At 43.0% G+C, this 25,855-nt stretch overlaps 2 protein-coding genes across 7 annotated transcripts in view; one reads left to right on the plus strand and one right to left on the minus strand.

Annotated features, from left to right (window-relative positions):
- The window catches only part of smchd1 (structural maintenance of chromosomes flexible hinge domain containing 1), a 36,054-nt gene extending 33,545 nt beyond the window's left edge, over positions 1–2,509 (minus strand). For all 5 annotated transcript variants that reach the window (XM_019363070.1, XM_019363069.1, XM_019363068.1 and 2 more), the window contains exon 1: positions 2,147–2,509. In XM_019363070.1, the coding sequence (XP_019218615.1) occupies positions 2,147–2,311 (165 nt within the window). In that variant the 5' untranslated portion in view covers positions 2,312–2,509. The remainder of the gene's footprint in view (positions 1–2,146) is intronic.
- Positions 2,510–2,554: 45 nt separating this feature from the next.
- Positions 2,555–23,999, plus strand: LOC100697483 (methyltransferase-like protein 4). Of its 2 annotated transcripts, XM_005448961.4 has the most exons (9): positions 2,555–2,928; positions 6,063–6,128; positions 7,384–7,744; positions 8,027–8,096; positions 8,891–9,065; positions 9,171–9,277; positions 10,328–10,419; positions 19,169–19,410; positions 21,848–23,999. In XM_005448961.4, the coding sequence occupies exons 1-8, from the start codon at positions 2,698–2,700 to the stop codon at positions 19,384–19,386; spliced, it is 1,320 nt and encodes a 439-aa protein (XP_005449018.1). In that variant the 5' UTR covers positions 2,555–2,697; the 3' UTR covers positions 19,387–19,410; positions 21,848–23,999. The 2 variants fall into 2 exon arrangements, with proteins under 2 accessions (XP_005449018.1, XP_025766166.1); XM_025910381.1 differs by lacking the exon at positions 21,848–23,999 and having other exon boundaries at positions 19,169–20,760.
- The last annotated feature ends 1,856 nt before the right edge of the window (positions 24,000–25,855 follow it).

Genomic DNA, 25,855 nt, shown 5'->3' on the forward strand with positions numbered 1-25,855 from the left:
ATCATCATCAATCATTATGCTGGGTAAACCATGTCAAGGATGAAGGATGAAGGATCAAGGAAGCTTTATTGTCATTCGCATCACATGTTTACATGAGGTGGAATGAAATTATGTACACAAGGTCCCGGTTATCCATAGAAGCGAAAAGAAACAAAATAACAAATAAACAGAAAAAAACAGAAATAACAAATAACAAGTAATAAAATAATACAATATATATAGAGTGCAACAATCTGAGTACCAGTATGGAGTATAGATATAGAGATATAGGTATAAATATTTTAGCAGCAAGAGGCCATGATGACCAGCATTGATAAAGTGACGGTGTCAGTAAAGTATTGGTAGTATAACAGTTTTTGTCTGTTTATGCATTGAGAAGTCTCACAGCTTCTGGAATGAAGCTGTTTCTCAGTTTGGTAGTTTTTTTGCATTTAATGCTCCTCAACCACCTGCCTGAGGGGAGCGGGCAAAGAATGGGTGTGCTGGATGAGTGGGGTCCTTCGTGATACAGGTAGCCCTCTTCCTGCATGTGGATGTCGACACCTCACTTACATTCATACCTAAGAAAACACTGGACAAGCCTTTGTTGCATCTCACATATGTAATGCCTCACTCATTACAGCATATAGGTGCGTTCATGATGAGCATGAGTGACTGCGATTTTATTTTTAAACTTTTATACAAATTTCAAACTATGTTTTAATATAGTGGCCAAAATATTCTTAAGGTTGTTTTAAGCCTACATTCCCCACTGTGCGCATAATGGAAGATAAATGGCACTTCTGCTCGTCTAATGGTTAACACATGTCAAAGTTATGCTATAACTTGGATTATTGCAGTTCAAACTGACCTTCTGATGATCAGAAACAAAAGTCTCAACTCTCCTACTCCTACAAAGATCATGGCATCAGTTTTTGTTTGAAGTATTTAAGACGTTCACCAAATTTCTATTACTCAGGAGGATGTAGTTTATGTCACCATTGAATACTGGCCTATCGCCGATGCATATTTATCTAATATCCAAAACTTTATTATTATAAATAAAAATAAATTCAGATAAAGATTCTTGGGATAAATTAGACAGCACAGTGGCACAGACTGCACTGCTTACAGCACTCTCAGTAGTGTCTGCCAGTAATATTAACATCCAAATAAGTTTGCAAAAATGTTGCAAATTTGTTTGTTACTGAAACAAAGGGCTCCTGTGAACATAACTCTTACTCACTGTATATAATTTTCATAGTTTTTCCTGGTAAAAAATTGACAGCTGATAGTGAAAATTAAAAAGTAAAGAAGCACCCTTCAATCATGTTATAACTGTTGACATTGCGTAATTTGTTTTCCACCAGAGGGCACTTTAGCTTCCCTTTCGTTTATTTGGAAAACAAAACAAAACAAAACAGCAGAATACACACTGACACACTGGAATATTGGAGTTTTAGATCACCAGTATTGGTATCAGTGTGAAATATCAGTGGGGATCTAGTTAAAAGTCTTTGAAAATCAGAGTCCTCATGTCCCTTTGGAGGGAGGCCAAACCCGCTGTGGCAGGTTCCAAAATCAGTTTCTATTTAGGAAAAACTGGTTTTCTACATGTGGTTCATATTCTACATACACAATATGAACCACTGCACCAATAACAGATGTTCTTTGGCTGCCTTCTAAAATCTGACACTAATATCATCTACAAAGAACCTGTCTTCTGCACAACATTACACACAGAGGAGTTTCTATTATTCTAGCCTGCAGTCTTAATTCTGCGGACAGAATAACAGAACTACCTCGCAGGATACTGCACTCCAGTTCTAAAGCATCATAAATCGGGTCCTTTTTGTGGCTGTTTACATGCTCTACAGGTAAACTGTTTACACGGTTTCTTTCAGCAATGAATTCCGAAGGAGAGGATATTTTTTACTGCTAAATTATAACGGTCTCGTCTTTATGATGGACAAACCGGTGACAATTTTTCCAAACCCATCTTTTTACCGAGATTAATTCCTCCATATGCATACACCTATGATAAGATGGTGCTGGCTGATACACTGGCAGTAGGCCGACCGATCATTTGGGCTCTAAGTGCCATGAAAATGTATGTAAGAACTTTCTGACCTCGCCCTTGACCTCAAATCAAGGTAGCAGACATTACCTTGTGCAGAGCTTGGAGAAAGTCGTTGAAGTCCCGACCAGCTATTTTAAACAGCTTGAAGGTTTTCGCCTCCGTTTCTAAGCGGAGGTCGTAAACACGGATCTTCTTCTCTCCCTGCTGCAAGGAAGCTGCTGCAGACCGACACTGAGAGGCAGAAGTCAGCATCGTCGCCGCTTCGCCTTTTTTGACGTTACTCTGAAATGAACGGTCGTCCCCGTCCAGACAGGAGTGAGAGACACACACCCGCTTTGTCTGGGCTGGTATTAAAAGTCTGTGTAGTTTCCGCAGGACTCGTTCCTCTCACTCCTCTGCTCTGCCCTTCGTGTAGTGATTTCATCCGTAAAGCGCTGGTGTTTCTACGGAGCGTCATAAGGGACAGAAAGCTTGCGTCATCTACTTCCGCGATGATCTACGTGGGTAAACGACTGAGTTTTACCGCGCAAGTTTCGGTTTTATTTTCAGAGAAATAGGCTCGTTTGCGTTCACGTGTCCGGTTGCTCTCCAGCACGAGCTTAAATCCCGTTTGATATCAAACAACACCCCCTTTAACGATGTCCGTGGTGCTCCACGGAAGCCTCGGCTGGGTTTTGGATTCATGCTCGCTTATCGAGCGGGGATATTCGCCGTGCATACGATGGAGAGAGAATCAGAAGTCAGCTGTCAAGTGTAGTTTCAAAAGGCAGTGCTTCCAGGTTTTCAAGAGCTACTATAACGAGAATAACAGAGCAGATGTGGATGCAGGGAACACGGAGGTGCTGCAGAAAACATGCAAACCCTCAAAGGTAAATGCTGCTGCATTTTCTCAAGTGATGCATGAAAGTGCAATTTTTTTTCATATTCCCACATGAATCAAATCAAACTTTTTAGAATATGTATATGTTTGGGGGAATAAATCGTTCATATATATTTCTAGAAGGCAGTTTTGCACATTTTTATGAAGTAAAAAGATAAAATGCCTTTATAACGACGACGAGTATACACCTTTTAATGAAACATGAAATATCTGTTGATATAGTGCATAAAGGCATGAGGGAATTAATTTTTAATGTTATTTATTTATTTGTTGCTGTTGTGGTTGTTGTTTTACTAAAAGGTTAGTGACTGTTCAAGTATTTACTTGTTATAATTGTCAGGCTCTTCTGGTTTTTGCGGTAGTAAGAGTCCCACTTTGTGTCAAAACCAACAACAACCAAGACTGATGGATGTAAAATTTGAGTTACCCATGCGCCTGGAGTAACCCCGACCGCATTATGTCATCTTGTGGCTATTATATCTGCACTTCCACCACAGCACAGAGAAAAAGGAATGAATGGGCCTCCTTGTACGATTTAGAAGTTTTGAAGAAGTCAATTAACGCACATATAGACAGGACACATATTCTTGTTTTTGCCATTTTCAGGGTCCACTACTTGTTTTGCTTTTCTAACGGCTTTTAAGACCACCTTTTCAGACGCATTCAGATATGTCTTGTTTTTGCCATCTGTTGGGACACGCCTGGTTTTTAATACTTATGGAGTCCAATTACACTCTATCACATAGCCTCAAGACAGACCACATGGAGATAAAATATAACAATGTATTCTAATGTGGTTTAGTAGGCTAATGAAACACAGTAATGTGATATTAGCATATTAGCAGGGGAGACATAATCCCCTTATGTCTCCCCTTAAGCCTGTGGTGATCAGCTGGCTCTTATTTTCTCTCCAGTCTCCAAAAGTTGATTCTGTTCATCTGGACGTAGCGTTTTCAGTTTCATCACTCATGCAAGTAACTTCTTCAATCTCAGCTCACTGATCAGTGGTTGTTGATCAATGGTCATGAGAATTTGCATAATCATGATGAAGGAACTGACCTTCCAGGCCATTGTTCCTTCAATGGGCTGGTTTCAGTCATTATGCAGATGTACTGTTTATAACATTGGGGAAACCTGCAGTCAGCTGAGACTGAAGAAGTCACTTGGATGAGTGACAAAACGCTTCTCCCACTGAAAATGCTACATTCAGATGAACAGAATCAACTTTTGGAGATTTACTTACCTGGATGATTGAGAATGCATCAAGACATTTTCACTCCAATCTTCATCAGATCCTAAAGGAGGTGAGCCCACAGGAGGGCCTGACGCAAGCTACAGAATCTCCACAACTAGAACAACCACATACAAACTGTCTGTGTCTGGTGCTTTCCAGGTTTTCTGTCTCTTGAAGACCTGGCTCACATCTTCAGGGGGGCATAGCAGAGTCGTGATGGGGGTATTGTAAGGCGGGGGTGAGGGGTATGAATGTATCCCTCAAATCTGCAGTACAAAGCTTGTCATCCAGGTCTTTGTCTCAGTTGGAGGTATGGTCTCCTGTACTTCGTGATGTCTTGCAGCTGTCCGTCTGTTAATCTTCTGCTCCCCAAGATACTTAAACTCCTCCACTTGGGGCAGCAATTCCTCCCTAACCCAGAAATTGAATTCCCCTTTTTTTTTCTTTTATTGCTCACTTGATGCTACCTCAGTTGTGTCTGTTTGCATAGGTATTTGCCTATTGAGACTTTTCAGTCTACACGAACATCATTGCGTGTTGAAGAAGGAGGGAACAAATCTTAAGAAAGTAGAAAGGTGTTCCTGAGGTAACCAAACTGCTCGATATAGAAATTCTGTCCATAAAAGTTATGAACAGAATTACTGACTCACATCTGAATTGCTACTGGCAATGCAAAAAAAGCTCTTAATATGGTTGTACAGGTTGTACAAATAGTCAGTAACAACATGACAGTCACCTCTACCAGGGGCTCCAAGGAGCCCAATGCTCTGTAATTCAACGCATAAGCACAAGCCATATCTGCAATACCAAAAAGCACTTGACAATAAGCACTTTTAAGACCAAAAAGATACTCAGCTATCAAACAGTTCGCCTACAGCACCTGTAGCATGTTGACAGTCAACTGGCAGGATCATCTGCTGCAGGGATGACTCTTTTTTTGTAGGATAGCTCTGCAGATAACATCTCACTGGTTCTCTTCCACAGTTTCCTCTTTAGGGTAGGGTAGATTTCCCACTGAGCCCACATTCAGTAGCATCTGGCGTCTCTGTGAGAGACATATAAGGTTTCTTGATCATTTCTTATTTTATTCTATCTTATTTTATCTATCCTCCATTCAAAAGCCAGCTCCTATTGAAAGCTTTTTCACTCTTCACTTTAAGAGGGAGGTTGGGTGTGGCATGTGTCACATGACATAAGTACTAGTACTAGTACTGACATCAATTTTATCAGTGGTCATTATGTCAGGCTCTGAGGACATTCCTGTTCACACCCAATAAACCTACCTGGTTGCGCCAAAAGGTTGGTTTCTATTGTCGTGATCGTGTTTTCTGTTATGCGGGAAATAAAATGTTGATGTGTTATAAAAGTTAATATGTAACTCTCTTAACCATAGTGAACTTAAAGCTCAGGAGTTGCTAATACATTAATGCTTCTTCACCTTGTTCTTATCAAGCATTCCAGTAACATGCAACAGTGAGCAAGCAAGTAAACCAAGGATCCTGACACTGAAGCAGAAAAATACAATTACAAAGTAGCATTTTAAACCTGCTACTTTTATGGTGACTTACAATAATGAAGAATTCAGACTGACTGGATACATTTTAACTCACATAAAATCTGCAAACAGACTTGCACAAAGTTATTCTGCATATTTCAGCACCACTGATATTTGTTTAAATATTAAAATGACAGCTATGTAAAACTTAACTCTGTCAGCTCAGTTTAATGCCAGATCAGTAGAATTTACTTTATAGATTGACACAGTGGATTACAGTGGTGCTACTGCTTGCTTGGTTAGAGCTGTAAAGAACAATACCATGATCATTTTGGCCCTACGTTTTGCTCTTTGTTGTGCTTACTCTCTATCACTTCATCAATTTGACTTACAGAAAAGGAAACGAAAACACCATGAACTCAACCAAGGGGAAATTGATTCACTGGTCTTTCACGAGAAGGTAGGCTGATACTTATTCTGAGTCTCAACTACAAATACAATATAATCTGTCATCTGTCAATAGATTTGTTCTGGCAGGAATTGTATTGCCCCACTGAAGTTAAAGCATCACAAAGAGAAAAAATGATTGGGGAAAATCAGAGTCACAAGAAGTCTATGGAAAAAGTGGTCAAAGTGTAAACATACCTGTCAAACTGACAGATACAGTTATCCACAGAATCTTCCTGTTTGAGTCAATGTAATAGATCACACTTTTATTCATATAAGTCGATTATTAGCACTATGATTGTTGTTAATTATACATTAATGCTTCTTTTAAATATCTGATTTATATATGGCTTAGTGTTATTTGTTTTTTATTTACACAATAATACACCATCCATAACAAACATAACAATGAAGTGGACCTTCTTTATTGTAATCATAATGTGTTATGATTTATAACTAAAACACGACATGCAGTAATCACAATGTCACTTTGCGATAAAATAACCGTTATTTATACGTGTATTATAGTTTTCATTTTAAAATAAGTCATTTTAGTTAGGAAGTGATATTTTTAGAGAATTTCAATAAGCCAGTGCACACATATGGACTGACGAGCACTATATGGCCAAAGTAGTGAAGCTCTCTGTCCACATATTTTGTGCTGATGTTAATGCCAGAGGAGGTTTGGAACTTGCAGTTATTCAGTCCAGAGTGTTGGCAACTTTTATGCACTATGATCCTCAGCACTACGCAACCTCACTATGTAAATTTATGTGGTCTTCCACTCTGTGGCTGAGTTGCTGTGATTGCTAAATGCTTCCACTTTGCTTCCACTCATAATCGATCGTGGAATATCTAGGAGGGAAGACATTTCACAAGCTGACCTATTGCAACAGTTACATCTGATTACATCGGCACGCTCAAATTCAGGGAGCTCTTTAGGATGATCCCTCCTTTTACAGATGGTTTTAAAGGCAGACTACACGTCTAGGTGCTTCATTTGATCCATCTGTGGTGATTGGACTGAGAACAACTAAATTGAAAGATTAAGAGGTATGCGCTTTTGTAAGATGTCCATTTTTGAGGCATTGTAAAATAATTAAAAGACAAGATTTCTGCAACTGCTGCATTGACTTTTATCTCCAACACTTTCAACCAGTGGAGCTTTGTTTCAAGTTACTGTGCATTAATCCAAGTTTAAAATATTACAGGTAAGAAGCTGGTTTAGTATTCAGACTAAATCATCTCTGTTATGTGCCATGACGCAGATAAAGTCTGTTATTCTGGAGGGAACCAAGTACTTGGTGGATTCTGCACAACCGCTCGGCTATCTGAATGGACAGACAAACGTGGACAAAGAGCCTCTTCCTTCACAGGAGTGCAACCTCGCTGCTCTTTGTGAAATGGCTAAAGATCTCCCTCTGGTGGAGGATGAGGAGCAGGAACGGGGCGCTCAGTTACTTGTTGGCGAGGATGGCTGTACGTCTCACGTCGACTTGTTCTCTCAGGTGACAGAGAACAAGGCGGACTGGGCTACCGTGGTTACCCTGATGGGAGAGGAGTATGTAATACCCCCACACACGGCTTTCCTGCTGTCTGATTTCACGAGGATACAGCCATTAGTCCACTGTGAGTAAAACACTGGGAGCAGTGCATGTGAACTACAAAGAAATGTTAACTGAAACAAAGGTTATTAATGTTTTTTTAAAGCCTTACAATTCTTTGTGCTTGTGATACCATTATTTGAAAGGCAAAAGTTTATCTTTGTGTGATGCAAAAACATGGGCACTCTTCCCTGAACTTAAGTGTTGTAAATAACTGTGGTATGGCTCAGTGTAATTTCTCATCATCTCAAGAGAGATCTTGTTTGTTGTTTCACAGCCTGACATTCTTTGCTTGTTTCTCACACAGACGGAACAAGGTTCGACCTAATCGTTATGGATCCACCATGGGAAAACAAGTCTGTGAAAAGAAGTCGCAGGTAATTCGGTATTCAAGTATTTTTGGAGGAGTGAAGCAAGAGAGGATAAAACTTTATAGATTTCTGGGTATGAAATCTACATGTTACAAGAGGATATAAAGCAGGGTGAATAAGAATAACAAATAAGAGAGCTTCTAAGAAAAGAAACTGATAAAGTCAGTATTTTTGCACATGTCCCCGTACTGTAAAATATTATGGTCTTACCATGGATATTAATCAGAGAGATATTTTCACCCAAGTCTGTTTTATATAAAGGATTTTGAGGCCTCAAGAGCTCAAAACATTCAGTGTCCTCTAAGAAAAAAGCTGCCTAAAGCTATAACGGAAGGAAATATCAGCATTATTAGAATTAATAATCACGGCAACATGAGATGCCTAATGCATAACAAATGTCCTGACAATCCAGCCAATCCTTTTTATACATTTCTATCAAAATTACTCACAGTGATTATAAAGAAGAAGTCATGCAATCACCAGAGTCAGAAAAATGTGTGATCTGTGAACCAAAACTGTTTCTGCATACAGCAGATGTGAAGTTTTCTCACTAAATTTGCAAAAAAACATGACCTGAAAAGTTCACATAAGTCATTAAACTTGTAAAGGTTAATCACTCTGAACCTTCAGATTTCAGCCTGATGGTGGCACCAGACAAAAACTGGTTGAAGGAGCGAAAATGGCTAGAAAATAAAGAAAAGTAATGGGCATGGTGGTTGTATTTAGAATAGAATAGAATAAACCTTTATTATCCCACAGTTGAGAAATTTACACTGACTATATCAATTTTCTCACTGAAGATACGGCTCGTTGCCCTCATCCCAGCTAAAGCGGCTCCCTATTCCCCTGCTGGCATCTCCAAACTGTTTAGTGGTGACCTGGGTGACAAACCGGCCAAGCCACCTGCGTTTTGTCCGTGATGAGCTGTATCCACATTGGGGCGTAGAAGTTGTGGCCGAATGGTTCTGGGTCAAGGTACAGATAATACAGAACTTTCAACTAATTAATTGTTTAGGAACTGGAAGCATTACCTGCTAATGTCAATCCAAGTGTTTTTAAGACAATGCTATTTCTCCTCAGGTCACCACATTTGGGCAATTTGTGTTTCCGCTAGACTCACCACACAAGAAACCGTATGAAGTCTTGGTCCTGGGCCGATATCGTTGCTCTGCTGATATCTCAGAGAGGTGTGAAATGTTTGAGTTTCATCTTTAAATTCCATATTGTACCGTGCAAAAGTCTTGAGTAACTCATTTTTAAAAGATGTTTTTTAGGAAAACTGGAAAAAGGTGCAGCGATTTATTGAAATGTGTGCAAACGTAAAGCAAAATACAGTATATAAGGCAAAAACTGAGTTTGTACAATTCTAATGAGCTTGAAAAGATAAGCTCTTACATAAGCTTCTTGTCAGTTCTAGTCCTCAGGAATAGCTCCTCAGGCATCTTCTTCTTCATTTCATCAGACCATAATATAGAGAAATGAGGACTGACTCAAGACTTTTGCAGGACTGGATATATAAATCATAGTTTCTCAGTCATCCAGGTCATGGTAGTCTTGAGTGTTTGAAGGAGGGCAGAATGACTTTTTTAGACCCTTGAACACATTTTGCTTCTCATCCAAGAGTTTTTTCAGTTCCAAACTGATGGAGAGTCCAAGGTATTTAACCCTTAGTGGAGTTTGTCCCCTTGGACGTGGTCCTGAGGGTTGCTAACACACTAAAGGTGTCGCATGAACCAAAGTGTGAAAAAAGGCGTGGTCATTACCGCCATCGACACTAAGGTGTGAAACCTCTATAAGACATTGTTCCACTCCACCATCATGCTGCACTGTAGGTGGCTGATAGCAGGAGGATTTATCCCTGAAGTTATATGGTAAGCTATCACAGGTGTTAAAGCAATGTCTAAGTATATCACTTCTTCAGGTTTGCATGTATCAAATGTAACATCTTGATATTATTCAAGGCAACAGCAGCTCTGGAATTTAAAAGGTGTGAAACCTCTGTAAGACATTGTCCCACACCACAATCATGTGAACTATCCAGGTCACCTGAGGCAAGGTGTGAGTGGGGGTGGAAATGCCTGGTTTGAGATCTCAAAACTGTAATGCAGGTGGCTGATAACTGGTGTCGTAAGCCACCACCTCTGTTCAGTGATGGTTGTTTGTATAGATGGCCTCCTTTATTTCTTCAGCTAATCAAATCATGTTTATGCTGACGGACTTTGTGCACCCTCTTTCAGCCCCTCAGAGACATCAGAGGTGCCTGTGGAGGATCAGCGTTTGATTGTCAGTGTCCCATCAGCTCTGCACTCTCAGAAGCCTTCGCTGTCAGGTGAATATTCAAGTACAGTGTAGTGTCTTTGCCACCAGAGGGCAATAGTGTCACGTCAATGATCGTTACCTTGATACACAACTAGATTGATAAGCTCTGAATTCTGCTATCACAGGTGTGTGTGTCTGTGTGTGTGTGTGTGTGTGTGTGTGTGTGTCTGTGTGTGTGTGTGTCTGTGTGTGTGTCTGTGTGTGTGTCTGTATGTCGCTTCTTCGGTATATTCTTCAGTACATGTATGAAATATGACATCTTGATGTTATTAGCAGTAATTGCAGCTCTTGAATTTAAAACACCCACAACATCTATTTTTTGTAAAGGAAGAGAATTAACTACAGATTCATCACTTTACTTTTTCAGCCACACAATTTTATGAATGAATTTGTTATCCACTGCGAAAAAACTTTGTGTCTTTCCAAAATGTCTGCAGATTGGAGGAGAAAATACTGCTTCAATTCATAACTACTCTTAAATTCATTAAATCATCAACTTCTGACAGGACTGGCTTGTCAGAGCGGGCATTTCTACTGCTCAGATTTCAGTTTTGTCCTGTTTGCACTGATTGTGTTAAACCTTGATTCCAGCATCCACTCTGCTTCTTAGAATCAATGTAAGACCTTGACAATGAATATGCAGAGACTATGAAAAAGAGAGGCTTGACGTCATCTCACTCCCTCTCAGGGGAACGCGATTTATTATTGAACGAAACAACTAGTAGCTCAGTGTTCCAAAATTCGAAAGAAGGGACTGCTCTCACAGCTAGAGAGTGACGAGGTACAACATAAATGCTATGGCAAGGGGGAGCCAGGACGCCAGGTCAGGGGTATCTTCTGTCCAGAAGATATCATCACCCCCACCCGAGATTGGGTTCCAACCCTCAAGTGCGATAGGAGAAGGATCGTTGAGTGCGAGAGGAACTGACCTGAAACATAGGATCAAGGCCAAGCTTGAAACCTGGATCCCTCGTAGCCAGTTACCAAGACTACGTGAAGTACCCTCAGAAGGTCTGCTCGATGATGTTAATGCAGCACTACGGACGATACCTACAGCCACCATTACTGAGCCTAACAAGCTGATCTACAATATGGCAGCAGTGATCAGTGAGATGCTTGGCTACAAGTTGAACAGCCACAAGGGGCAGTACCCTCCATGGAGAAGGAGGCCAAAGGTTAGCCAACTATCGGAGCTGCAGAAAGGTGCAATGAAGAAGGTGCCTAAGAAGTACAGGAAGCTGTCCATACCTGAGGCCTTGGAAACTGCCAAGCAACGACTCACAGCCTTGGCCAGCTGCTTAAAGAGGTACACCAGACAGATAGGAAGACAGAAGGCTGGAAGGCAGGCACAGAACCAGCCAAGGTGTACTCTCAGTGGCAGGGGAACAATATGAGAACAGCATCACCAAGGCTGGAGATGGAACAATACTGGAAGAGAATATAGGAGAAGGATGCAACCCATGACGGCAATGCTCAGTGGCTAGTGGATCTGAAGGCAGACCACAGCAACCTCCCTGAATAGGGTCCAGTAACCATCACAGTGGCAGACATCCAAGAAATGGTCTTCCGTATGAAGAGTTGGACAGCAACAGGCCCCGACATGGTTCACGCCTACTGGCTGAAGAAGCTGACTGCACTCCACAAGCGTCTGGCAGCATAAATGAACCAGCTGCTAGTTGACGAGAGACACCCAGAATGGCTAACTGAAGGCCGGACAGTTCTGATCCTCAAAGACCCCCAGAATGGACCGGTCCCTTCCAACTACTGACCAATAACCTGCCTCTGCAAATCCTACCAGTGGCTGGACAAAGCTGGACTGAAAGACAGCAGAGAGGCACTAATCATGGCAGCACAGGAACAAGCTCTGAGCACAAGATCCATAGAGGCTGGGGTCTATCACACCAGGCAAGACCCCAGGTGCAGGCTGTGTAAAGATGCCCCTGAGACAATCCAGCACATAACAGCAGGGTGCAAGATGCTAGCAGGCAAGGCATACATGGAACACCATAACCAAGTGGCCGGCATAGTGTACAGGAACATCTGTGCCGAGCATAACCTGGAAGTCCCTTGGTCAAAATGGGTGGTGGAGAATGACCGAGCTAAGATCCTGCGAAACTTCCAGATACAGACAGACAAAATGGTGGTGGCGAACCAACCGGAGCCTAATAGTGGTGGTAGACAAACAGAAGAAAACGGCTGTAGTGATCAATGTAGCGGTCCCAAATGATAGCAACATCAGGAAGAAGGAACACGAGAAGCTCAAGAAATACTAAGGGCTCAGAGAAGAGCTCGAGAAGATGTGGAGGGAGAAGGTAACAGTGGTCCCAGTAATAATCGGAGCACTAGGTGCAGTGACTCCCAAGCTAGGCGAGTGGCTCCAGCAGATCCCGGGAACAACATCGGAGATCTCTGTCCAGAAGAGCGCAGTCCTGGGAACAGCTAAGATACTGTGCAGGACCCTCAAGCTCCCAGGCCTAGAGGAAGAGCATTCTAAGCAGACACACCCAAACCTCCCTCTTCCTGGCCACCTCCTCCAGCTCATCCAGGGGGCCACCAAGGCTTTCCCAAGCCAGTCGAGAGACATAATTCTTCAGCGTGTCCTGGGTCTACCCCGGAGCCTTCTACCAGTAGGACATGCCGAAAACACCTCACCCAGGAAGCATCTAGTCACGTGCCCTTACCAACTCATTTGGGTCCTTTAGATGTGAAGGAGTAGCAGCTCTTCTGTGAGCTCCTCCCAAATGACTGAACTCCTCACCTTAGTTTTTTAAGCGAGAGGCCATCTAGAGCAATTAACCATATTATCAGAAACAGACTGCATGTAACTTGGAGACACAGCTTCGCACCCTTGATTCACCTGTAGCTAGCCAGGCCCCTATAGGTGGTGCAGCCGAAGATAGCGTAGGCCCCACTAGCTGTCCCCCGGCAGACCCCAAGAAGCTGCGGAAAGAGGGCGGCTGGGTGACGGTGAGGAGGGAACATAGTCTTAAACAGAAGCCCCAGGTACACCATCAACCTGTTCATATGTCTAACCATTTTTCCCCACCCGGCGACACACCCGCCGGGGGTCAGACTCTGGTAATTGGCAATTCTGTACTGAGACACGTGAAGCTAGAGACACCAGCAACCATAGTCAATTGTCTTCCAGGGGCCAGAGCAGGCGACATTGAGGGAAATTTAAAACTGCTGGCTAAGTAAATTCAGTAAAATTATAATTCACGTCGGCAGTAATGACACCCGGTTACATCAATTGGAGGTCACTACAATCAATATTGAATCGGTGTGTAACTTTGCCAAAACAATGTTGGACTGTAATTTTCTCTGGTCCCCTCCCCGATAAGACCAGGAGTGACATGTTTAGCCGCATGTTCTCCTTAAATTGCTGTCTGTCTGAGTGGTGTCCAAAAAACAATGTGGGCTTCATAGATAATTGGGAAACTTTCTGCAGGGAACCTGGTCTTCTTAGGAGAGACGGCATCCATCCCAATTTGGATGGAGCAGCTCTCATTTCTAGAAATATGGATAAATTTATTAAATCCCCCAAAATATGACTATCCAGAGTTGGGACCAGGAAGCAGAGTTGCAGTCTTACACGCCTCTCTGCAGCTTCTCTCCTCCTGTTACCCCCCCAAAAACCCATCTCCATAGAGACTCTGTCAGCTCCCAAACAGACAAAAAAAAACTAAAAACCAGTAATAAACAACTTAAACATAAAAAATCACACAGAAAGAACAATACAGTATCCACATCTGAACCAAAGAGTAAAAAAGTGAAATGTGGATTATTAAATATTAGGTCTCTCTCCTCCAAGTCTGTTAGTACATGACTTAATAATTGATCAACAAATTGATTTACTCTGCCTTACAGAAACCTAGTTGCAGCAGGATGATTATGTTAGTTTAAATGACTCAGCACACCCGAGTCATTCTAACTACCAGAAACCTCGAAGACCAGGCCGAGGGGGCGGTGTGGCAGCAATTTTTCACACCAGCCTATTAATCAACCAAAGACCAAGACAGACTTTTAATTCTTTTGAAAGCCTGATGCGTAGCCTTGTCCACCCCAGCTGTAAAACTCAAAAACCAGTCTTATTTGTTATCATCTATTGTCCACCTGGGCCTTACACAGATTTCTGTCTGATTTCTCAGACGTTTTAGCTGATTTAGTGCTCAGCTCAGATAAAATAACTATTGTGGGTGATTTTAACATTCATGTAGATGCTAAAAATGACAGCCTCAACATGGCATTTAATCTGTTATTAGACTCAATTGGCTTCTCTCAAAATGTAAAAGAACCCACCCACCACTTTAATCACACTCTAGATCTTGTTTTAACATATGGCATAGAAACTGAACATTTAACAGTGTTTCCTGAAAACCCTCTTCTGTCTGATCATTTCCTGATAACATTTATATTTACAATAATTGATTACACAGCAGTGGAGAGTAGACTTTATCACAGTAGATGTCTTCCTGAAAGCGCTGTAACTAAGTTTAAGAATATAATCCACCCACTGTTATCATCTTCAATGGCCTGTACCAACACAGAGCAGAGCAGCTATCTGAACGCTACTCCAACAGAGGTCGATCATCTTGTCAATAACTTTGCCTCCTCACTAAGTATGACTCTGGATACTGTAGCTCCGGTGAAAACTAAGGCCTCAAATCAGAAGTACCTGACTCCGTGGTATAATTCTCAAACACGTAGCCTAAAGCAGATAACTCGTAAGCTGGAGAGGAAATGGCGTGTCACAAATTTAGAAGATCATCATTTAGCCTGGAAAAATAGTTTGTTGCTTTATAAGAAAGCCCTCCGCAAAGCCAGAACATCTTACTATTCGTCACTGATTGAAGAAAATAAGAATAACCCTAGGTTTCTCTTCAGCACTGTAGCCAGGCTGACAAAAAGCCAGAGCACTGTTGAGCCAACAATTCCTTCAACACTAACTAGCAATGAATTCTTGAACTTCTTCACAAATAAAATTTTAATCATTAGAGAAAAAATTACCCATAACCATCTCACAGATGTAATATTATCTACAGCTACTTTTAGTACCATCGATATTCATTTAAGACTCTTTTTCTCCAGTTGATCTTTCCGAGTTAACTTCAATAATTACTTCCTCCAAACCATCAACGTGTCTTTTAGACCCCATTCCTACAAAACTGCTCAAAGAAGTCCTGCCATTAATTCATGCTTCAATCTTAAATATGATCAGCCTATCTCTAATAATCGGCTATGTACCACAGGCCTTCAAGGTGGCTGTAGTTAAACCTTTACTTAAAAACCCATCTCTAGACCCAGCTGTCTTAGCTAATTTTAGGCCAATCTCCAACCTTCCTTTCATATCTGTGCTTGTCCTGCTAGACCTTAGTGCAGCGTTCGATACTGTTGACCATAATATCCTATTAGAGTGACTAGAGCACGCTGTAGGTATTACAGGTACTGCGCTGCAGTGGTTTGTATCATATCTATCTAATAGACTCCAATTTGTGCATGTAAATGGAGGGTCCTCTTCACACACTGAAGTTAATTATGGAGTTCCACAGGGTTCAGTGATAGGACCAGTTCTGTTTACATTTTACATGCTTCCCTTGGGCAGTATCATCAGAAGACATACATTTTCACTGCGATGCTGATGACATCCAGCTCTATCTATCTATGAAGCCAGATAACACACACCAATTAGTTTAACTGAAGGAATGTCTTAAAGACATAAAGACCTGGATGGCCGCTAACTTTCTTCTCCTTAATTCAGATAAAACTGAGGTTATTGTACTCGGCCCTGAAAATCTTAAAAATATGGTATCTAACCAGATTCTTACTCTGGATGGCATTACATTGGCCTCCATTAACACTGTGAGGAACCTTGGAGTGATATCTGACCAGGATATGTCCTTCAACGCACATATTAAACAAATATGTAGGACTGCTTTCTTCCATTTGCGCAACATCTCTAAAATTAGAAATATCCTATTTCAGAGTGACGCTGAAAAACTAGTTTATGCATTTATTACTTCCAGGCTGGACTACTGTAATTCATTATTATCAGGAAGTCCTAAAAACTCCCTGAAAAGCCTTCAGTTAATCCAAAATACTGCAGCAAGAGTACTGACAGGGACTAGAAAGAGAGAGCAGATTTCTCCTGTATTGGCTTCCCTTCATGTCCCTATTGCCAGTTTTGGCAGCCGGGGATCAGTCCGCCAGGGCCTCCGCTCCTGGCCGCCGCCCAGCACACAATGCATCCGACCCCTATGGCGCCTCCTGCGGGTGGTGGGCCTGCGGGAGGATGGGCCCATGTCTCCTCTTCGGGCTGTGCCCGGCCGGGCCCCATGGACTAAGGCCCGGCCACCAGACACTCGCCCTCGGGCACCCTCCCCAGGCCTGGCTCCAGGGCGGGGCCCCGGTAACCCTATCCCGGGCAGGGTAAACTGTTCCCTCGATATTCTCTTCATAAGGGTCTTCTGAATCGCTCTTTGTCTGGTCCCTCACCCAAGACCAATTTGCCATGGGAGACCCTACCAGGGGGCAAAAGCCCCCAGACAACATAGCCCCTGGGATCCCTGGGACACACAAACCCCTCCACCACGATAAGGTAGCGATTCACGGAGAGGAGATCAGGGGCAGTACCCTTGGATTGGCAGACCGGGGTGGTGGTCCCCATCTTTAAGAAGGGAGACCGGAGGGTGTGTTCCAACTACAGGGGGATCACACTCCTCAGCCTCCCTGGGAAAGTCTATGCCAGGGTGCTGGAAAGGAGAGTTCGTCTGCTAGTCGAACCTCGGATACAGGAGGAACAATGCGGTTTTCATCCTGGTCGCGGAACACTGGACCAGCTCTTTATCCTCTCAAGGATACTTGAGGGTGCATGGGAGTTTGCCCAACCAGTCTACATGTGTTTTGTGGACTTGGAGAAGGCATTCGACCGTGTCCCTCGGGGTGTCCTGTGGGAGGTGTTGCGGGAGTATGGGGTGTCTGGCCCATTGCTACGGGCCATTCGATCCCTATACAACCGTTGCAAGAGTTTGGTTCGCATTGCCGGCAATAAGTCGGACTCGTTCCCGGTGGGTGATGGGCTCCGCCAGGGCTGCCCTTTGTCACCGGTTCTGTTCATAATTTTTATGGACAGGATTTCTAGGCGCAGCCAAGTGGCGGAGGGCTTTCGCTTCGGTGGCCTCAGAATCTCATCTCTGCTTTTTGCGGATGATGTGGTTCTGTTGGCTTCATCAGGTGAAGGCCTCCAGCTCGCACTGGAACGGTTCGCAGCCGAGTGTGAAGCAGCGGGAATGAGGATCAGCACCTCCAAATCTGAGGCCATGGTTCTCAGCCGGAAAAGGGTGGAGTGCCCACTCCGGGTCGGGGATGAGTTCCTGCCCCAAGTGGAGGAGTTTAAGTATCTCGGGGTCTTGTTCGCGAGTGATGGGAGAAGGGAGCCGGAGATCGACAGACGGATTGGTGCTGTGGCTGCAGTGATGCGGACGCTGCACAGGTCCGTCGTGGTGAAGAGGGAGCTGAGTGTAAAAGCGAAGCTCTCAATTTACCGGTCGATCTACGTCCCTACCCTCACCTATGGCCACGAGCTGTGGGTAGTGACCGAAAGAACAAGATCGCGGATACAAGCGGCAGAAATGAGCTTCCTCCGAAGGGTGGCTGGCCTCTCCCTTAGAGATAGGGTGAGAAGTTCGGCCATCCGGGAGGGGCTCAGAGTAGAGCCGCTGCTCCTCCACATCGAAAGGAGCCAGTTGAGGTGGTTCGGGCATCTGACAAGGATGCCTCCTGGGCGCCTCCTGGGTGAGGTGTTCCGGGCATGTCCCACCAGGAGGAGGCCCGGGGCAGACCCAGGACACGCTGGAGAGATTATATCTCTCGGCTGGCCTGGGAACGCCTTGGTGTTCCCCCGGATAAGCTGGAGGAGGTGGCTGGGGAGAGGGAGGTCTGGGCTTCTCTGCTTAGGCTGCTGCCCCCGCGACCCGGCCTCGGATAAAGCGGATGAAGATGGATGGATGGATGGATGGCTTCCCTAGTTAGGGCTGGACCAGGTGACCGTGAATCCTCCCTTAGTTATGCTGCAACAGACAGAGGCTGCTGGGGGACTCCCATTGAGTTTTTCCTTTTCAGTCACCTTTTTTACTCACTATGTGTTAATAGACCTCTCTGCATTGAATCACACTTGTCACTTCTCACCACCATGAGCTGCTTCACTTCTTGCCTACCAGCATGTCCAGCGATTTAGCTGGACATGTGCTGCGGCGATTGTTAAGTGGAGACTGCAGCTGCTGAGGGTGCACTACTGCTGAACCTTTAGATGGCTGACAAAATGGATCTTCCGATGTTTTCAGCTAAATCGCTGGACATGCTGGTAGGCAAGAAGTGAAGCAGCTCATGGCGGTGAGAAGTGACCATCAGGGGAGAGCAGTGAATATTTAACATTCTGATTTAACATTTAAAATTGTGTTTTAAATATAAAAAGCTACAAATATTTTACTAAATGTTGTAGAAAAAGACTCGAAAAAACATGTTTTTGTAAGGTATTGAGCTAAATGTGGAAAAATGTTGCCGTTAATTTCAGCATGTTTCACTTTACAAATGGTGCCCCATACACATCATAGGTGTGAACCTTCAGGTTTGTTAGGTCTCCAGGTGAAATATGAAAGGAGTATTTTTCAGTTTGCACAGTGAAGATTGTAAATAACAGGGGAAGACACCGAAAGCCTTATAATATGCAATAATAACTCTCCCTCATTCCTTTCCCTTCACAGAGGTGCTGAAGCCATACATTGGAGCTGAAGACAAGTGCTTGGAGCTGTTTGCACGAAGTCTTCAACCAGGATGGACCAGCTGGGGCAACGAAGTGCTCAAATTTCAGAATGTTAGCTATTTCAATTTGACACCTGTAGATGAAAAAGCAGAAGTTGAGGATGACCGCACAGCCAAAGAAAAACAAGCACAAGGGTTCGATTCACCTGGGAAAACCTGACCTCCTGACCGGTGTCTCTCCACTGTGAGCCTGTGACTGACCTCTGACACCTGTTAGATCAATAATTCAGTTTGTATTTAATGGTGATTCAGCGCCAAAATGTTTCTCTACCAGTTTCTTTTGATCTGTGCTCTTCATGCATGTGGGACCTTTGATTTCTTTTTTTGGTGTGGGTGAATTTTTAAGGTAGCGAAACACAAGTCTGATGAGGCGGCTGGAGAGATGAAAGTGCATTTCAGTGCAGCTGTTTTGAACCCAGCTTCCCATGAACTCGTCCCATGTCACACTTCTAACCAGCTAACCTGTCTTTTCCTGTTGACTCTCTAATGAGTCTGTTGGTGTCTGCATTTGGATGAACGCCGCTGCCTTTGAGACAGATCGGGATGAGTTATGGCCACTGCAGCGACGTACACATCACAGCCTATGAAGCCAGACCCTGTCTTCTGCAGGATTACTTATACATCACCTTGTTAAGTTCTCTGCCTTTGTGTCTTTAACACACACAAGCACATTAGTGTATTCCTTACACTGTATGTCACAGTGGCATCATCCATTCATTTGTGAAGTCCTGTTTTGCAGCCTGGATCTTAACATTTTAATAGATTGAAGTGAGCATATTTGGATATTTGCATATTTGAATAAGAGGGTGAAGTCCTGATTTTGAAGACGGGATGAATCGATGGTGCAGGTACATGTTGCCAAGTATGGAAGCAATTAACTATAGAGACCAAGTCAGTTTTTATATTACGTTGTTAAAGTGCCTATTTACCTGGTAAAGTTGGACATTTAAGGTTTTGCACAACATAGGGTTATATGGGAACTGACTTTTGGTGCATGAACAGATAGAAAACAAACAATTTTGACTAAATAACTTTTTAGTCAAAAAATATTAGCCAATTACCTTAAATATTTTGCACATTTTGGTCATTCTAAGCATGACAAAGGAAGATTATCCAGGATCTGCTCATTAAATAACAAGTTGTTAACCAATGGCCATGCAGTTTCACAGTCAGATTAACTGCTCACTTGTCATACCTGGTTTCAAATCCCTAAAATGGCAACATGAAAATCCCACAGATCAAAGCTCAATAAGTAGATTTTACACAAATCAAAGCGTGGCTGCAGCCATCTTTTAAACTCTGTGTGTTTAAGAGCCAGTCTCTTTGGCCTACCCCGGAAATATTGGCTGACACAATTGCCACGTGGATTACAACAAATTGCAGACCTATTAATATTGTTGAGAACACACGCTTTACATAGCTTTGGTTGCTCGTTTCAAGGACTTGAAGTGCCTCCCCAAGAGTGACAGAGAGAGAGTGGATAAATGTTTACAGAGATTTTTGTTTAAGATGTTCAATAAACATGTTAAGAGCATATATTTTCCCTTTTTTCTCGAGTCGGTTTGCTCATGCAAAATGAAATGCGATTAATATAGAATAAAAATGAATAATATTTAATTGTGATTAATCAAAATTAATCCACAGTAATCCTGTGATTAATCTGATTAAACATTTTAATTGTTTGACAGCACTAATATATATTATATAGAGAACCTGTGTTAAAAGATTGAAGAAAACAATTCAAATTCTCTTTGAATTTAAGCATACATTCTTTGAGTTTATTCTGCCTTTACTTTATTATAATACATAAATGTCAGTTACAAGCTTAAATATAAAGTTGAAAAAATGTAATTACAATCAGGATATTGATCAAGTAATTGCGATTAACAGCACTAATATTAACATAACTCATAACTCCTGCCACTGTTGAAAGATGTAAATTTCCTGTTACTACCTTTGTGTGTCTTAAACTAAGCATTTCCAGCACTGTTTAAAACTTGAATTGAACATGCTGACGTCTTGATGCATGCTCAATCGTCCAGGTAAGTAAATCTCCAAAAGTTGATTCTGTTCATCTGGACGTAGCATTTTCAGTGGGAGAAACGTTTCATCACTCTCCCAAGTGACTTCTTCAGCCTCAGCTGACTGCAGGTTTTTCCAATCTTATAAACAGTACATTTGCATAGTGACTGAAACCAGCCCACTGAAGGAACAATGGGCTGGGAGGTCAGTTCCTTAATCTTAATTATGCAAATTCTCATGACCATTGATCAACAACCACTGATCAAAGCCCACTGATCAATGGCCAAGAGTATCATTCACAGAGAGTAACACTACATCCAGATAAACAGAATCAACTTTTGGAGATTAACATGCTGACATACTGTTTTCTTTTTTCTTAACACCGTTTGCTGACAGCAAAAGTTGGATCGATCCAAATATTGATAGTTTCAATACCAACGTTGATATTGGTATCAGATCGATGCTAGCGCAATAGGATCGATACTGTGTTTCTATCCCCAAAGTTCAGTATGTAGTCCATGAACTGTGATAAATAAATGCATTTTTTTTTTAGAAAACTCACTATGAAAAATGACTAAGCCTTTTTGTGTTGTCTGTAGGATGTCTGTTGCCTGTGGATGCACCAGGCCATGATGATGTGTGTGCAGAAGGTGTTGGCGTCACAGTGTGCAGGAATCACGCCTGGTGAAACGAAGGAGGAGCCAGTCCAAGTCACCCCACTGTGCCCAGAGCCTCCAGGTGATGCAAGCCCCCGAAGCACACAGGACATCAGAACATCGTCAGGTGAAGTGGCCCCAAGCTAGAAAGGACAAGGAGTGGCTCCAGTTCGATAAAGACATCGATACCATCTTGGAAGCAACTGCCAAAGGAGAAGCTGGACGACGCCTCAAGACAATCACCACAATTATCATCAGCCTAGCTGTAGAGAGGTTCTGGCAAGAGGACAAGCGAATAGCAAAGCCCCCTACACCATGAACAAAAGAGCGAGAAAGATACATAAACTAAGACAGGAACTGAAGAGCCTAAGGCAGCAGTTCAAGGTTTCGAGTGAAAAGGAGAGGGGACCTCCTGCAGAGCCACGTAGCAAAATCTGCAAGAAGTTAATTACCTTGAGGAGAGCCAAGTGGCACAGCAGGAGGAGGAAGGAGAGGTCCAGAAGGCGAGCCGCCTTCCTAGCGAATCCATTTGCGGTCACAGCTGCTAAGAGAGAAGCGCAGTGGTCAACTCGCCTGCTCTAAAACAGAGGTCGACCACTACCTCAAGGAGGCTTACAGCGATGAATGTATAGAGCAAGATATTGGTCCCTGTCGGGCCCTGATCAATCCATCTGCACCAGAGCAGGAATTTGATGGGAAGGAGCCCAGCTGGAAGGAGATCCAGGAGGTGGTCAAAAGGGCAGGAGCAAGCTCTGCTCCTGGGCCCAGCAGAGTACCTTACAAGGTTTATGAGAACTGTCCAAGGCTACTTACTGGACTCTGAGGGCGATCTAGTGGAGGGGTAAGGTAGCAAACCAGTGGAGACAAGCAGAGGGTGTGTGGATCCCAAAGGAGGATAAGTCCAAAAATATCGATCAGTTCCAAAACATGTTGCTATTGACTGTTGAAGGGAAGATCTTCTTCAACACCATCGCCAGGCGACTGACAGAATACCTTCTGAAGAACTCCTGTATTGATAACTCAATCCAGAAAGGAGGGATCCCGAAAGTACCAGGGTGTCTGGAGCACAAACACATGGTCACACAGCTTATTAGGGAAGTCAGGGAGAACAAAGGGGACCTGGCAGTACTATGGCTCGACCTCACAAATGCCTACAGATCCATACCCCACAAGCTGGTAGAACAGGCAACGAGCCGGCTTTATATTCCAAAGACGTTCAGAGACCTCATCAAGGACAGTGTTAGGGTTGATTGTTTGATTTTGTATTAAAATTATTAAATAAAGCAGTTTTAATTATTTTATTTATACACAATTCAAATGTGCTCATAAACGAGTTGGCGTTCCGTGTTTTGAGGGTCATAAACTTCGCCTGGCACTATGACTGGGCTGAAATACTGCATGTACGCGTAGAGTGCAGAGGGTTTTTTGTACCAATGCTTATATACACTAATAATGGTTAGAATAAGTATCTCTGGGCCAGAGAGTCCGAACAAGTCCTGAACCAGACCTAGAATCAGTAGAGGAACAATGAATAATAACAGATAGATAATCAAGGCTATGCAGGGTGTGTTTTTGTGTCTATGTCTTTCTGATTCCAGGAGGAGTGGATATGAGGCATGGAGTGGATTCAAAAGGAGCCATCAGGATGGGTCCTGGGAGAAGATAACCATAATAATCTTTGTTATTGTTGCAGTATATAAACTGCCTGATGATGGTCATCTTTTCCGTGAAACAGTTCGCTGGTTTACACAAAAGTTCGGCGCTGTAAAACTTGTAATTTCAAACGCCGAAGCAAATGAAATCTTTTTAAACAACAGATATTTTGTTGAGTCTGTGCTTCCACAGGTCCCGCTAGTTTAGAAACTTATTCTCGTGAAGGACGAAGACAAGACAGAACATCTTCAACCGGTCTTTTACTCGCTAGCGAGGGAAGGCTGATTGGAACCAGGCCCCCAGAGCTTAACGCTCCTCACCTGTCTCCAGCCCAACTCCTTCAAAAAGCAGCCCTCCTCGTAGCCTTTCATTGAAAACACAGTTGCAACACACACAACAGTTTACACAAGCACCTCCCACCGTAACCCCCCCCCCAATGGTTCTAAAAGACAAGGCACTATGTGTGTGTGTGCGTGTGTGTGTGTGTGTGTGTGCACGTGAGTGTGTGCGAGAATGTGTGTGTATGTGTGTCTCTCTGTGTCCGTGACTTCCTGATCACAACTGTTTTTAACAACATCCTTGGTCAAAAGAGGGTAATCTCCCCCACACCCAATATATGGCTCAATTCCTGTATTAGTTCACCATGCACAACACAGGTGAAGCCATAAAAGGGCAGGAAGCTTACCAAACAACAAACAGAATCTTCATATGGGATGTGTCTGTGATAAAACACTACAGTCTCCCCCCAAAACCATCAACAGGCTGGGGAGGGGAACAAAGGAATGTCTTTGATCACACAGTTTGAAACAATGTAGAGATGGTAAGCATAAAAATGACAACATTTTAACAATTCACTTTAACATATTTCTCCTGAATTCCTTCTGAAAATTTTGAACACAACAAATTGGTCACCCCAACATGATTTTTGTGGGTAAAAAGGAGAAAAGTAGAATTGGAGAGGCCCACTGATAGAGTTGCTGTCAGAACCCAGAACTGGAGACAACTGATTCCGGTCACGCTCACAGAAGGCCTTCAAAATAAAGGTAAGCAGAGCCTGTTTCTTTTGAAATTTGCTAAATTGGGCATATACTAAATTAAATGTGAGCGCTGAGTGGTCAAGGTCATCTCAGTCAAATTGATAAGAGTGTTAATATGATAAGATACACGTTTAATGCATAAAGTTGAAATTACAAGTTGATTATACAAATTAAAACAGGTTTTACTTAAGGCTCAAGGAAGGATCGTTTATCCTGCTTGGAGCAGGTTTTAATTAAGGTTTTGAAATGTATTATTGGGCTAAAATAGGTTTTGCTTGAGGTTCCAGGTGGGATTGTTTCTCCTGCTTGGAGAAGGTTTTAAGTAAGGTTTTATAGTGTATTTTTTTTAATGTTTAAAACAGGTTTTACTTAAGGCTCCAGGCAGGATTGTTTATCCTGCTTGGCACGGATACCTCTGGCAGTGATGAGACAGAACCAGCAGGCATGAAGGCCTCTGGCGGAGGCAAAGCTGGCTGGAGCTGTGCAGAGCATTGGCTCTGCCCAGGCAGCAACAGCAGGGTCCAATCCTCAGCTGGCTGAATAAGTTCACCTCCAGCAAGCTTCCAGCAGAGGACGGAGGCGTCTGGGTTAACTCGCCCGAGCTCTCAGCGGAGACTGATTGCTGAGAGGGCCCGGTAATGCTCCCAGGTGAAGCAACTGACGGAGGCTGAGAGAATTCTGCTAAGCTCCCAACCTTTGAAGGTGGTGGCTGAACAGGTGATTGAGCTAAAGACTAGTCTGACAGTTGTATTGGAATTTCTTTCAATTATATATTGGTCACATTGTTTATTAGTAATGCATTTAGGTCACTAGTTTAGCATGTCTGGTTCACACCCTATTCACACAGGAAGCCTGGCACCAGGGCTAAGGAAAAATCCACAGGTAGTCGAGCCTTTTGTTTCTCTTTGAGGATGGAGGCAAAGACAAGGGGATCAACCACTGTAAGAGGTGACAAGTTAGTGTGAACCCTTTCTTTGGGGGATACCAAAGGTGTAAAAACAGCTGTGTATTGCCTTTTATTTTGTAGAAGGTATTTAAACAAAGGGCTGTGCTGAGAGGGGAGGGACTGCTGCTCACTTGCCCCACAATGGCTACTCTCAAGCTTGGTTTTGTTTTTTATTAAAGGATGTTAGCTACCGCTCACCGTCATCTGCAGACTTTATTAAATGAAAAATTCCATAACAAGGTTGACCTAAGAGCTGTGCTGCAGACTGAGCAGGTAACTGAACTACAGGACTGAGCAGGTAACAAAACAGAAGAC

This window comes from Oreochromis niloticus, linkage group LG9 (assembly GCF_001858045.2).
Source record: "Oreochromis niloticus isolate F11D_XX linkage group LG9, O_niloticus_UMD_NMBU, whole genome shotgun sequence".
Lineage (NCBI taxonomy): Eukaryota > Metazoa > Chordata > Actinopteri > Cichliformes > Cichlidae > Oreochromis > Oreochromis niloticus.

Excerpts from the sequence above, each read along its gene's own strand:
- LOC100697483 (XM_005448961.4), top strand. The coding sequence starts at position 2,698 with ATGTCCGTGGTGCTCCACGGAAGCCTCGGCTGGGTTTTGGATTCATGC. Across the intron at positions 6,129-7,383 it reads CACTGGTCTTTCACGAGAAG|ATAAAGTCTGTTATTCTGGA; the intron begins GTAGGCTGATAC and ends GCCATGACGCAG. Across the intron at positions 7,745-8,026 it reads GATACAGCCATTAGTCCACT|ACGGAACAAGGTTCGACCTA; the intron begins GTGAGTAAAACA and ends TTTCTCACACAG.